At 42.5% G+C, this 14245-nt stretch overlaps 2 protein-coding genes across 2 annotated transcripts in view; one reads left to right on the top strand and one right to left on the bottom strand.

Annotated features, from left to right (window-relative positions):
- The window catches only part of COG5 (component of oligomeric golgi complex 5), a 367764-nt gene extending 356077 nt beyond the window's left edge, over positions 1-11687 (top strand). Inside the window, exon 22 of the mRNA XM_065401879.1 lies at positions 10925-11687. Coding sequence (XP_065257951.1) covers positions 10925-11039 — 115 coding nt within the window. The 3' untranslated portion in view covers positions 11040-11687. The remainder of the gene's footprint in view (positions 1-10924) is intronic.
- Positions 11688-11919: 232 nt separating this feature from the next.
- Positions 11920-14245, bottom strand: part of HBP1 (HMG-box transcription factor 1) — a 34573-nt gene continuing 32247 nt past the window's right edge. The window contains exon 11 of the mRNA XM_065401890.1: positions 11920-13027. Coding sequence (XP_065257962.1) covers positions 13010-13027 — 18 coding nt within the window. The 3' untranslated portion in view covers positions 11920-13009. The remainder of the gene's footprint in view (positions 13028-14245) is intronic.

Raw genomic sequence — 14245 nt, 5'->3', positions numbered from 1 at the left:
ATCTGCAAACTTAATAAGCGTACTTTCTATGCCAATATCTAAGTCGTTAATGAAGATGTTGAACAGAGCCGGTCCCAAAACAGACCCCTGCGGAACCCCACTGTTTTTATTTCCCTTTTTATAGATGGGCACTATATTTGCCCTTTTCCAGTCTTCTGGAATCTTTCCCGTTTCCCATGATTTTCCAAAGATAATAGCTAGAGGCTCAGATACCTCCTCTATTAGCTCCTTGAGTATTCTAGGATGCATTTCATCAGGCCCTGGTGACTTGCAGGCATCTAACTTTTCTAAGTGATTTTTAACTTGTTCTTTTTTTATTTTATCTGCTAAACCTACCCCCTTCCCATTAGCATTCTCTATGTTAGGCATTCCTTCAGACTTCTCGGTGAAGACCGAAACAAAGAAGTCATTAAGCATCTCTGCCATTTCCAAGTTTCCTGTTACTGTTTCTCCCTCTTCACTGAGCAGTGGGCCTACCCTGTCTTTGGTCTTCCTCTTGCTTCTAATATATTGATAAAAAGTCTTCTTGTTTCCCTTTATTCCCGTAGCTAGTTTGAGTTCATTTTGTGCCTTTGCCTTTCTAATCTTGCCCCTGCATTCCTGTGTTGTTTGCCTATATTCATCCTTTGTAATCTGTCCTAGTTTCCATTTTTTATATGACTCCTTTTTATTTTTTAGATCATGCAAGATCTCGTGGTTAAGCCAAGATGGTCTTTTGCCACATTTTCTATCTTTCCTAAACAGCGGAATAGCTTGCTTTTGGGCCCTTAATAGTGTCCCTTTGAAAAACTGCCAACTCTCCTCAGTTGTTTTTCCCCTCAGTCTTGATTCCCATGGGACCTTACCTATCAGCTCTCTGAGTTTACCAAAATCCGCCTTCCTGAAATCCATTGTCTCTATTTTGCTGTTCTCCCTTCTACCCTTCCTTAGAATTGCAAACGCTATGATTTCATGATCACTTTCACCCAAGCTGCCTTCTACTTTCAAATTCTCAACGAGTTCCTCCCTATTTGTTAAAATCAAGTGTAGAACAGCTTGCCCCCTAGTAGCTTTTTCAACCTTCAGAAATAAAAAGTTGTCTGCAATGCAGTCCAAGAATTTGTTGGATAGTCTGTGCCCCGCTGTGTTATTTTCCCAACATATATTTGGATAGTTGAAGTCCCCCATCACCACCAAATCTTGGGCTTTGGATGATTTTGTTAGTTGTTTAAAAAAAGCCTCATCCACCTCTTCCACCTGGTTAGGTGGCCTGTAGTAGACTCCTAGCATGACTTCACCCTTGTTTTTTACCCCTTTAAGCCTAACCCAGAGACTCTCAACACTTCTGTCTCCTATGTCCATCTGATGTGCTCCTGTGCATGACCAGGGAAGGAACTTGCCCAAACTCAGTCCGTTGGTTCCAGTAGGGGCGTCTTGTGCCAGCCCTGCAGTGGGATGGAGGCACTGCCTGGTACTCCAGCCACCATTTCCTTCTTATCTGTGTTCTGTAGAGGAGCTACCCCAAGTAGCTGTGGTGACTGACTACCCCAGGCTCCATGGTTACTCAGTTCAGTGCCTCATTTGCTCTCCCTCTATGTTCCATTCAGGCTGTCCTTTTACTGTGTGGTGCTTTCTTCTCTTCTATTTTCTCCCTCAAAAATGTGTAATCTACTGAGGACCATGGCACCAGCCACAGTAACTTCTATTGATAGCATCATATCAGGCATTGTAGAGGTGAAGTTCCCAGAACTGGGTCTATCCTGCTAATCCACAAATCTCTGGGGCAGCCCCACAAACAGTGCCAGGCTGGGTCAAGATGGAGAGTTTCATACACCGATGGAGAGTTTCAGAGGATGGTGTGTTGGGGTGTTTTAGTACATCCTGGCCAAAGAGCAAGCAATGCTGTTTTTTAATGTAGTGAGCGACTGGAGGAGGGCCAGGTCTCTCAGAGATAATGGCATTTCTTACAAAGTCGAACCGCTGTATGTTCAGGATTTGATGCTGACAGTGCATATAGAATCCCGCTAGCCTCTCCAAGGTGCCTGTAAGAGAGTCCAGGTTTCTGACAGGTATAGCAGTACAGGCAGTATGAGTCAGAATTCTGCATGTATGTGGAATATGAAAATCCATGTATATATGAAAAGCATTGTTATGTGAATCATTATGAGTTATATGTATAACACATAGCAACTTGCAATACCAGGGTGCCTGAATTGGCATGAGTGGTGAGCACATAAGCAAATACAATAATACAGTGTAACACTGAAATTGTCTTGTGTGGTGTGATGCAATGGAAAATACACTAATGCGCTCACTGCTATTTACACAGTATGAACTTGAGGCAAGGTTGAAAGTGAAACACCAGTTCCTGAGAAAGGAGTTTGGGAATTTCAGGGAGACCAAGATAGAATCACCACCATGTTCGTAAGAGCTGCGAACCAAGGATGCTAAGGCCACCATGGGAGCCAATAACAGCACCATTGTCCTCTCCTAACTGATTTTCCTTGGAAGAAATGTTCGTAACATAATGGAGCTGAAAAATGGAGCTGAAAAATTAGGGAGTTTAATGCTCTTAGCATAACAAGACAACTGGGGGACAGAAACTGAAGGAGCTATTTTCATAATCAAACAGATACCAAAAAAGTTTTATCCCTTGTGTTCTGGGGTGGGATCTCTCCTGCTAAAGCTGTTCCATTATGTATAACTAATAGGGCTTGAGTTGGGGGCCGTCCCGGAGTTGGGGCCCGGCCCAGAGCCAGGGGCCAGCCCGGAGTCGGGGCCGCGGGCCGGGCCGGAGCTGCTGGCTGGGCCGGGGTGAAGTCGGGGGCTGGAGCCGCGGGCCAGCCCAGAGCCGCTGGCTGGCCCGAAGGTGGGGGCCAGCCCAGAGCCGCTGGCCGGCCCGAAGGTGGGGGCCGGCCCGGAGCCACTGGCCGGTCCGGAGTCGGGGGCCGGCCCGAAGGCAGGGGCGGGGGCCAGAGCCGCTGGCCGGCCCGGAGTCAGGGCTGGAGCTGGGGGCCGGGCCGGAGCCACGCCGCCTGGCCGGAGCTGTGCGGCGCCTGGAGCCCTCCTCGCACCCCCCGCCCCAGCTCATCTGCAGGAAGCTGCTGCTTCCTTCTCAGCCCTCCCAGGCTTCCCGCGCTAACAGCTGATTCGCGGGAAGCCGGGAGGGGGAGCCTTCAGGGGAGGAGGCAGAGGCGGAGCCGGAGCCAGGTGAGCTGGGGCCGGGGGCAGGGCGGGGAGCTGCTGGAGCTTTTGTTAAATTTAAAAGCCCTTTTAGAACCGGGACAACCGGTTCTAAAAGGGCTTCTAAATTTAACCGGTTCCCGCGAACCGGTGGGAACTGGCTCCAGCTCCCCACTGTGTATACCACTCTAGGTGATTTCCACATTGTCAAGAGGATACCAAGGTTGTGTATGTGATGTTCAACAGCCTGAGTGTATTTCATGGCTTCAACAGGAAAGACGCTGGTACTGTTGGTTGACCTCTGGTCTGCAAGGAGTTGGAAAATGCAGCAAGAGCTGATCTGTGAGGTACTTTGACCATACACAAACCTAGCTCGCTAGCGAGTCCCCCTCTTGGAAACCTAGCTCCTTCTGTAAAAGGCCCAGCAACTGAGAGTACAATACCCCGCTCTGGTCTTCGATGTGTAAATAAAATGAAGTGCTGGACTCTCTCTGCAGCCCAGCGATCACCTGGCAGGGCTTGAATCTCAAGCTCTTCAGGGGCTACAGTGCTGTGCTCAGATTCTCTTCCTTCCCTCCAGCAAGCTGTAAGTGCAGGACCCTAGGCTTCAGATCAGTCTCCTTCTCTCAATAGTGCTGAACTTTCTGCTTATTGCTGTCAGTAGGGCTCACCCCATGCCCAATTTTTGACCTTCGTTGAGGGAGTTTAGGTTCATTGTTTAGCTTCTGCGTTTCTCTCAGGCGACTAAGGCGAGATCTGCACAGCAGCTGGGAGGTGTGATTCCCAGCGTGGGTAGACATACATGTCTCAAGCTAGCTCAAGCAGAGCTGGCACCTGAAAATAGCAGTGCTGGCGCTGTGGCATAGGCGGTAGCTCAGGCTGGCTACTCGAGTATCTACCCGGGGCCACCACATGCTGCCATGGCCACATGACTATTTTTAGGTGCTAGCACAAGCAGAGCTAGTTGCATGTATGTATATCTGTGCTGGGAATCACACCTCCCAGCTGCTGTATAGACATACCCTAGGTGAGTTAATACCCTGCTCCTTGGTGCTGATTTCCCTCAGATTTGGTTTTGTGCCTTTCTCTGCAGCACTTCACTCTCTCAGCATGGGTTTGCTATACTTCCTCTGGCTTGCCTGCCACAGTGCTCTTCTCTTAGCCTGGGCCAGTGGGTCTCCATTACTGCAGCACCATGGAGATAATTCAGAACCTCTTCTCCTAATCTCTGTGCCTGTTGTCTACTGCCTGCCTCTGAGAGATACCAGGCTCTCATCTGTGCTCCTTCCTGCATGGACATACCTCCTGTGAAACTGCATATTCCTGCCTTCCCTGATGCTAGGTTCAATCCACTGCCTAAGCACCCTTCTCCTGCTGTGCACCGAGACCCAGCTTCCAACTTGTTGGGGGAGCATCTGACTGCGGAGGTGGCTACTGCATCGTAGGGATGGGGATAATTTCCCTGGCAGGAAGCTCACATCTGAGCTCGTTTCCTATTTGGACTTTCTGAATTCCTTAGGCAAAGATTTTCAACAGTGAGTGCTGAAATGGGGCTCCTAAACTCACGTTTAGACACCCACATAAGTGACCTAATCTATAAAAATGCCAAGTGTCCAGCAGCTCCCATTGACTTTAAAGGCCTCTATATTTGAAAATGTTGGCTTCAGCCTCTGAGTTGTTGATCTCCTTCCGGGAGCATGTGAGATGTGTAATTTTGGGAGAGCACCAGACCTCAGGGACCTTCTCTCCCCAGGATACTGCATCTCATCTCGCACTTTCCAGACATCTTTGTTATCTCTTATATCTCCACTGTATTCTCAGCTTATGAATGTGAGGTATTGAAAACAGTGGTTCCCTTCTTCTATATCAGCTGTCACTGATATTATTATGTAAGGAATATTTCTTTGAATTTGTTTTTGAGACTCCAGGGGTGTCCATTAGAATTGCTGCTCTCACTGCATTTGTTACACAAGTCGTAGTTGTACTTAGCCTTCTTTTCCATTCAGGCCAGAGTTCTACAGAACAGAATTCAGGTTTTCCTAGGGAGGTGTTGAATATTACACAGCTGCTTTTGTGATCCATCCTTTCGGGCTGGTCTACACTGGGGGGTGGGGGGGGGTTGATGTAAGATACGCAACTTCAGCTACGGGAATAGCGTAGCTGAAGTCGACGTAGCTTATTTCGACTTACCTCAGGTCCTCAACGGCCGCGGCTCCCCCATCGACTCCACTACCACCGCTCGCCCTGGTGGAGTTCCGGAATCGACGGGAGCACGTTCGGGGATCGATATATCGCGTCTAGACAAGACACGATATATCGATCCCCGATAGATCTATTACTACCCACCGATTCGGCGGGTAGTCTGGACGTACCCTTCTGCTAGCTCAGAGGAAATCCATATATAACATATATAGCACCGTATAAGTTTCCAAAGAAGTGTTCAAACATTGATGAGTTTGGCCTCTTGTCACCACTACAAATATGGAAATAGTTTTGTCCCTATTTAGCAGAGGGAGAGGCAAAAGCACTAAGGGCTAGAGCCACAAAAGGGACTTAAGTGTTGCAATACCCAATGCCTATTAAAGAGAAAAAAATTGACACTGTTGCCAAGTGGTTAGCGCACCCAGCTGGGTTGTGGGAGATTCAGGTTCAAGCCCTATTAGTTATACATAATGGAACAGCTTTAGCAGGAGAGATCCCACCCCAGAACACAAGGGATAAAACTTTTTTGGTATCTGTTTGATTATGAAAATAGCTCCTTCAGTTTCTGTCCCCCAGTTGTCTTGTTATGCTAAGAGCATTAAACTCCCTAATTTTTCAGCTCCATTATGTTACGAACATTTCTTCCAAGGAAAATCAGTTAGGAGAGGACAATGGTGCTGTTATTGGCTCCCATGGTGGCCTTAGCATCCTTGGTTCGCAGCTCTTACGAACATGGTGGTGATTCTATCTTGGTCTCCCTGAAATTCCCAAACTCCTTTCTCAGGAACTGGTGTTTCACTTTCAACCTTGCCTCAAGTTCATACTGTGTAAATAGCAGTGAGCTCATTAGTGTATTTTCCATTGCATCACACCACACAAGACAATTTCAGTGTTACACTGTATTATTGTATTTGCTTATGTGCTCACCACTCATGCCAATTCAGGCACCCTGGTATTGCAAGTTGCTATGTGTTATACATATAACTCATAATGATTCACATAACAATGCTTTTCATATATACATGGATTTTCATATTCCACATACATGCAGAATTCTGACTCAAGTCACATGTTCAGCTCTTAGTGGAGAGTATCTCTGCAGAGTTAGTCATCTACCTGGTTAGATTACATAAGAACGCCCATACTGGGTCACACCAAAGGTCTATCTAGCCAAGTATCCTGTCTTCTGACAGTGGTCAATGCCAGGTGCCCCAGAGGGAATGAACAGAACAGGTAATCATCAAGTGATCCATCCCCAGTCGCCCATTCACAGCTTCTGGCAAACAGAGGCTAGGGACACCATCTCGGCCCATCCTGGCTAATAGCCATTGATGGACCTATCCTCCATGAACTTAACTAGTTCTTTTTTTAACCCTGTTATAGTCTTGGCCTTCACAACATCGTCTGGCAAGGAGTTCCACAGGTTGTCTGTGTTGTGTGAAGAAATACTTCCTTTTGTTTGTTTTAAACCTGCTGCCTATTAATTTCATTTGGTGACCCCTAGTTCTTGTATTATGAGGAGGGGTAAATAACAATTCCTAATTTACTTTCTCCATACCAATAGAATTTAAAGCCAGAAGGGCTTTAATATGATTATCTAGTCTGACCTCTTGCATGACCAGGTTGTAGAATTTCACCAAGCAATTCTTGCATCCAGTCCTTGACTTCTGGTTAATCTAGAGCATCTCTTTTAGAAAGACATCCTCTTTTCATTGAAAGAATTCAAATGATGGAGAATCTACAACAGCCCTGGGTAATCTGTTCCAATGGTTAATTGCCTTCATCGTTTTATTTCTGCTCTGAATTTGTCACTTCAGCTTCCAACTATTGGATCTCATTATGCCTTTGCTCAGTTAAAGAGCCCTCCACTTTCAGAAATGTCAGTACCAGGGCTGTCAAGCGATGAAAAATATTAATCATGTGATTAAAAAAATTAATGATTTAGTGCACGATTAATCTCGCAGTTAAACAATAATAGAATACCATTTATTTAAATGTTTTTGGATGCTTTCTACATTTTCAAATATATTGATTTCAATTACAACATAGAATACAAAGTGTACAGTGCTCACTGTTTTGATTACAAATATTTGCACTGTGAAAAACAAAAGAAATAGTATTTTTCAATTCACCTAATTCAGCTACTGTAGTGCAATCTCTTTATCATGAAAGTTGAACTTACAAATGTAGAATTATGTACAAACCCCCCCCCCGCATTCAAAAATAAAACAATGTAATACTTTAGAGCCTACAAGTCCACTCAGTCCTACTTCTTGTTCAGCCAATCGCTCAGACAAACAAGTTTGTTTACATTTGCAGGAGATAATGTTGCCTGCTTCTTGTTTATGTCACCTGAAAGTGAGAACAGGCGTTTGCATGACACTGTTGTAGCTGGCGTCGCAAGATATTTACATGCCAGATGCGCTAACAAGTCATATGGCCCTTGATGCTTCAACCACTATTCCAGGGGACATGCGTCCATGCTGATGATGGGTTCTGCTCGATAATGATCCAAAGCAATGAGGACCGACACATGTTCATTTTCGTCATCTGAGTGAGATGCCACTAGCAGAAGGTTGATTTTCTTTTTTGGTGATTTGGGTTCTGTAGTTTCCGCATCAGAGTGTTGCTCTTTCAGACTTCTGAAAGCATGCTCCACACTTTGTCCCTCACAGATTTTGGAAGGCACTTCAGATTCTTAAATCTTGGGTTGAGTGCTGTAGCTATCTTTAGAAATTTCACATTGGTATCTTCTTAGCATTTTGTCAAATTTGCAGTGAAAGTGTTCTTAAAATGAACATGTGCTGGATCATCATCCGAGACTGCTGTAACATGAAATATATGGCAGAATGCAGGTAAAACAGAGCAGGAGATATACAGTTCTCCCCCTAGGAGTTCAGTCTCAAATTTAATTAAAGCATGTCCTCTGGAACGATGGCCGAAGCATGAAGAGGCATATGAATCTTTAGCACATCTGACACGTAAATATCTTGTGACACCGGTTACAAGAGTTTTACATTGTTTTGGTTTTGAGTGCTGTAACAGAAAAAGCCTACATTTGTAAGTTGCACTTTCATGATAAAGAGATTGCACTACAGTACTTGTATGAGGTGAATTGAAAAATACTATTTCCTTTATCATTTTTAAAGTGCAAATATTTGTAATAAAAAATAATATAAAGTGAGCACTGTACACTTTGTATCTGTGTTGTAATTGAAATCGATATATTTAATAAATTTAAATTGGTATTCTATTAACAGTGCCATTAATCGCGATTAATTTTGTTGAGTTAATTGCGATTAATCGACAGTCCAGGTCAGTACTTATAGGCTGTGAAGCCTTCTACCTCCTCAGAATCACGATCAACTACACTAAAAGTGGGCTGTGAAACCATTATAGCCCATTTTACTCCTCAGCAGGATTTCCCTCTTGTTCAATGGGATTCCTCTCCCTTTGAGCCTTTAGGCAAGTTCCCTCTCAAATGGATCAAATGGATCACCCTAAAGGATGCTATGAGTGTAGTGACGTCAGCTATGAGGGTTGATGAACGAAGTTTCCCCATCCTCCTCAGCTTCTCTCTCTCCTCCCTGACAAATAGTTGTTCCATCTTCTAGCCCAGGGATCAGCAACCTTTGGCACGCGGCCCATCAGGGAAATCCGCTGGTGGGCCAGGACGGTTTGTTTACCTGCAGTGTCCTCAGGTTCGGCCGATCGCAGCTCCCACTGGCCGCGGTTCTCCATTCCAGGCCAATGGGGGCTGTGGGAAGCGGCGGCCAGCACATCCCTTGGCCCATGCTGCTTCCCGCAGCCTGGAATGGCGAACCGCGGCCAGTGGGAGCTGCGATCGGCCAAATCTGCGGACACTGCAGGTAAACAAACTGTCCCAGCCCACCAGCTGATTTCCCCAACGGGCCGCGTGCCAAAGGTTGCTGATCCCTGGCCTAGACTTTATTACAAGTGAACAAGGAATTCCATATCAGTGAGCCTATTTTTCTCTCTACCTCTTGCCCTGTCCCACCTGTTTCAGAATAGAAAGCTGCATTCCGTGGGTATTAAATGCATTCTAAAAAATCTGTTATTCTAATTGTTTGTTTTGAGGGATGCTATAAAGAAAATAGAGCTGCTAAGTCTGTCCTCAACAGATGGATAAAGGAGGTTGTTGCCTAGTTTAAAAAACAGGGCAGCCTTCCTCATCCCCTGAGGCAGTTGTATTTCTTGGGCAGTGAGGGCAGAGCCATTTGCTTCTGAAATAAGGCAGCCATGCACTCATTCATAAAGCTTGACCTGCTGAGGGCTCAACCTGCCTTTGGGCAGAATTTTGCTAATAGCACTATCAGGTAAAGTGTTCATGCTGTAACCAACTGGCCTTGAGTTGATTCTTACTAAATCAGAGAAAAGAAATGTATAACAAGGGAAAATTATTTACTAGTAACTGTTTGTCATCTCCTCTTCCCTAATCCACACTCTGAGGAAGGGGACTGCTGCTTATTTTTCTAAGCTTTTCTACCTTTTTGCTATGGTAAAGTCTAATGGAAAGGGAGGATCAGACTGGAGCTTAGAGGTAAATTCTCACTCTCAACTTTATTGCTACTGGATAGTTGGCACTATTGTTCCATCTGTCTCTCTCGTGGGATAGAAAAAGAGGAGTCTGACAGTAAATTGAATTACTGGTAAATACTTAAGTAGTGTTAATAATTTTCTTGTCTGACAGTAAAAATCAAAATCTATTTTATTTTAAAAACTAGGGCATACCATTTAATATTAATAAACCACCTTTGATAAATCAAGCCCACGGGACCCAGTTCTGTCTTCAGATATGCTCTAGTTCAACCCCATTATTGGGTGAAAGCTATGGCTTGTGTTACCCAGGTCAGACTACATAATCATAATGGTCTCTTCTGGCCTTAATCTACATACTTATCCTGGCAACATGCATGACAGTTGCATAAGAAAAATCCAGTAGAAATGCACACATACATGTGAAAATGTGTTATCAGTAAAAGTATTTCCCAAAAGGTGGAGCAGAGAGGAGCCACCTACAGCCCTCTCAATTTTTTTCCAGAGTCTTTCATTAAAAAGAAAAAGTTAGCTGTTCTGGTTGAGAACACCACATTCACTTCATGCCTGCCTGAGTTTACAGAGAGCCTGAAGCAATCACTGGGAGGCAGAAATGGCCACTAATTATTTCACTGCTGAAAGGAGACGAAGTAGATCTTCATAAAATGGGTGTGGGAGGATGGGATTGTGAAGATACATAAATGAAAATGTCTAACATCACACAGGATTGGAGGATTGGTTGTGACTAATTTTATTTTCCTGATTTTTGAGAGGGGAGGGGCTGAGTTTGGGAAAACATTGGTTTAGCGGAGATGGCTGTTCAGTGTTTATGCAGTCAAGAACCTTTTTTAGTATTCCCGGTTCTAGCTTGCAAATCTACTTTGGGTCCCAATATCTAGCTGCACAAATAATTGTTTTCTAATAGACTTAACTAATTAATTAATCTAACGTCTTTACAATGAAAATGATCCTCTATTTTTTTTATTTTTATTTTTTAACTCAGAGGCGCACTGGAAGCTTATGTTCAGTCGGTAAGAACAAGAGAAGGAAAGGAGTTTGCACCAGTCTATCCCATAATGGTTCAACTGCTGAAGAAAGCAATGTCTACGCTTCAGTAACAGCATCCAACCCCAATGCTACTCAAATTCTATATTGTTAATTGGGCACTGACAGATGAATGCTTATAGGGTTAATATAAATAATTATTTTCGAATATGCCATCCTTTTCAAAAGTGCTATTAGAAAAAGCCCTGTCTAATAAAGGTTCTAACATCTTCTTTTTGTACTCTGTATTCCTCAACTTTGTCTAAACAGTAGGAAATGTTTTATTGTAATAGAATAATATAATTTCACACAAAATTATTCTCAAACAATATTTGCCTAATATTTTCTAATATCCTTTCTGAATTTAGAAGGTAAAAAACAAAAATTAGGACTTTCTCAAATGTTCTATATTCTTCAGTAAATGAATTCTAATAAATAATACCTGCACATTTAGCTATTTTCCTGTAAATATGGCACAAAAAAGAGCGTGATTAAATATTAGTGTTATGCAGAAAGGTAGCTTTTTTTTATAATGTTAGAATGAAAGGGTCTAAACTTCAGTAGAGTTAGATCAGTTTGTCTAACATTCCATGTAAAAAGCACTATTTATCACCAAAAAAAATTTAATTTACAAAATAAAGTAGAGTTGATTCTTTGCAGCATCGTTAGCGCTTTGAAGTAATTTTGATTTTCTATCTTTTTGCTACAAGTGTAATAAAGAGCATCTACTATCTTTTGATCTTGAATTCAATATTTAAAATTCAATAAGCAGCTTCCTAATTAAAAAGCAACAAACATACAAGATGTGTGCAGTAAAAATATTCTACATCTTTGGTTCTTTATGAAACTACACAAGCCTTTATACAGATTTGCAATAGTTAAAATGTGTATTTCTGCAGGCCTGACTTAATGACTAGTCTTCTTTAGTTTATAAAAAAAAAAACACCACCAAGAAGTTTTACAAATTTATTTGAAATAATATACAAGAATATAGTGTGCAAAAATCTTAGGGGCAACATCCTGTAGACATGTGTCATGAACAATTAATTTGCAGCTGTGATTCTTAAAAAAGAACCACACTGCTTGTTTAGTAACGAACAGCCATGATTGTAAAAGTTTACAGCAAAAGCAGCTGTAATTTTAATGTATCTGGCCTAATTTTAGACAGTTGGAGGAAAAAAGTAAAGTGCAAGTGTTGCACCTACGTAAGTGCAAAGTTTGCCCCCACCATAAAGATATCTTATGGCAAAATAAAATATAATCATAGACTATGTGGCAGAGGAGACAAAACACAAAGTTAAAAGTACAATGGTGACAATCATCATTTGCAATATTTTCTTGAGATAATGCAATGCTATTAATTCATTTCATCCTGGCCCAGGCCATTATTTCCATTGGAAATAATAGCTCACAGTATTGTCAGCTGGTGCAAAAACATCACATCGTGGATATAATTTTTATATGTGGCACCCCACTAGGCAACTCTCTTGCTACGGTACACTACACTGTCCACTTACCACACAATCTGGTAGCTTGTTGGCATGGGGCAGACTGGGAGTTCTCTAATGCTTTCTGCCATTTCAGGAAATCCCAGCTCCCAGAATCATAATTAATTACATGGCTTGTGCAATACATATTAATCAGCAATAGAAATCAATGTATAAACAGCTGTTACATATTTTAAAATTCCCCTTTTTGTACATTTTTAAAAAATAAAACATTTATACACAGCTCCTCTTCTTTTTCCTAATTTACTTAGCACCACAGGATATCCATTTTCAAGCCTATATTACCTGATAGACATATATGAAGTTTGGAAGAAAAATAAGGCAATTTGGTTTAAAATGTTGATAGTTTTAGCTTACTTAATGCTCTATTGTAAAAAGCAAATCCTCACTCATGTTAAATCATTTTCTGACTTGATAATGCCAGTATTTTGTGGTCTCACAAATTCACAACAAATGGTAAGACCTTGATCTTCATAAATCTCTCCATCATGTGTCAGCCGTTTTGTAAATATAGTTAAGAACAGTAAAATTCTGATTTAATGTTGTTGTGAGCCCTGTAAAAACAGTAACAAAAGAGAAACCACGTTAGTAATTACAAATCAAAGAGAAATACAGATGCAGAAGTAATATGAGATGTGAAAAGGATTTATTTTTTTACAGAACGTACAGAAATATTTGCATTTGCTGATCAAGGTGCATGCAAAAAATAACATGCTGACATGTGGGTAGTTGCAAAATGATCTAACAATTAACTCTGTCCCTAGACTAACAAGTGAAGCCAAATAGTTATTTGGAGAGTTTCTTGAATCAGCTTGTTTGCGCTCCGAACCTCAAGCAAGGTGTAACAATTGCACAAATCACTAGCTACAGCTGCTTTGTCATGGGGGTAGTTCATCCTAGGTATTTCTATGATGTCCATCACCATTGTAGCTACACACGCAAAAAGCATTAGCAGGAAAAATCTCAACACATAGGGGTGTGTTCAAGTTCTCCCCCTTGCTGAGGCCAACCCAAGACTGACTGAAATGTTGCTCTCAGTTCCATGCACACAATCCATTTATTTCAATTCAAATGCACAGGTGCAGCTGAGTTTAATTGGGTCCTCATGACTAGCATACGTACACTAAGCTCTCTTACCAGCCCAAGGCTAGAATGGCACAGGCAATCTCACATTGTGATTCCCAAGACCACCTTACTGGGAAAAATACAGTTACTAAATAGAAGTCTTTAGTTAAACCATAATGGATTACTGCAAGCTTTAATAGAATTACATGAAGTTTTGTTGCCTTATTACACAATTTCTACTTTTAGTTCTACCATTGTAGCTGCTAGAATGATAAATTGCACAGAAAGATACAAGCAGCCAGCCTGGTGATACCATCAGGGATTTGGTGGTGCTTTGTGCAGCCCAGGGACTGAAGGCTCTATGTACAATAGTAAGTGGAGAAGCAACCATGCTCTTGCAGCATTTCTGTCTAAGCCCTAAAGCAACATCCGCATATGCTCCTGAGAAAGCTGTCTCATTCACACTCTTAAAGTCGAAGTCCTTACAGACTCCATAGTCTTTGAAAAAAACTTCTCACTTTTCAGACCAGTGGAATTCATGTGGGTTTTTTTAAGGAGTAACATGAGGGTGAGTGGCTTCCACCCAATACATAGTCACAGTGGCATCAGCTTTGAAACAGGACAATTGCCCTCTGTCATCCAGTCAGAACAGACTGTGACAGCAACTGCAACAGCAGGTTAAAGGCTATAGCGTAACAAAAGGAAAG

Source organism: Emys orbicularis, chromosome 1 (genome assembly GCF_028017835.1).
Source record: "Emys orbicularis isolate rEmyOrb1 chromosome 1, rEmyOrb1.hap1, whole genome shotgun sequence".
In the NCBI taxonomy this organism is placed as follows: Eukaryota; Metazoa; Chordata; order Testudines; family Emydidae; genus Emys; species Emys orbicularis.
This window is presented reverse-complemented; position numbering and strand designations above follow the sequence as displayed.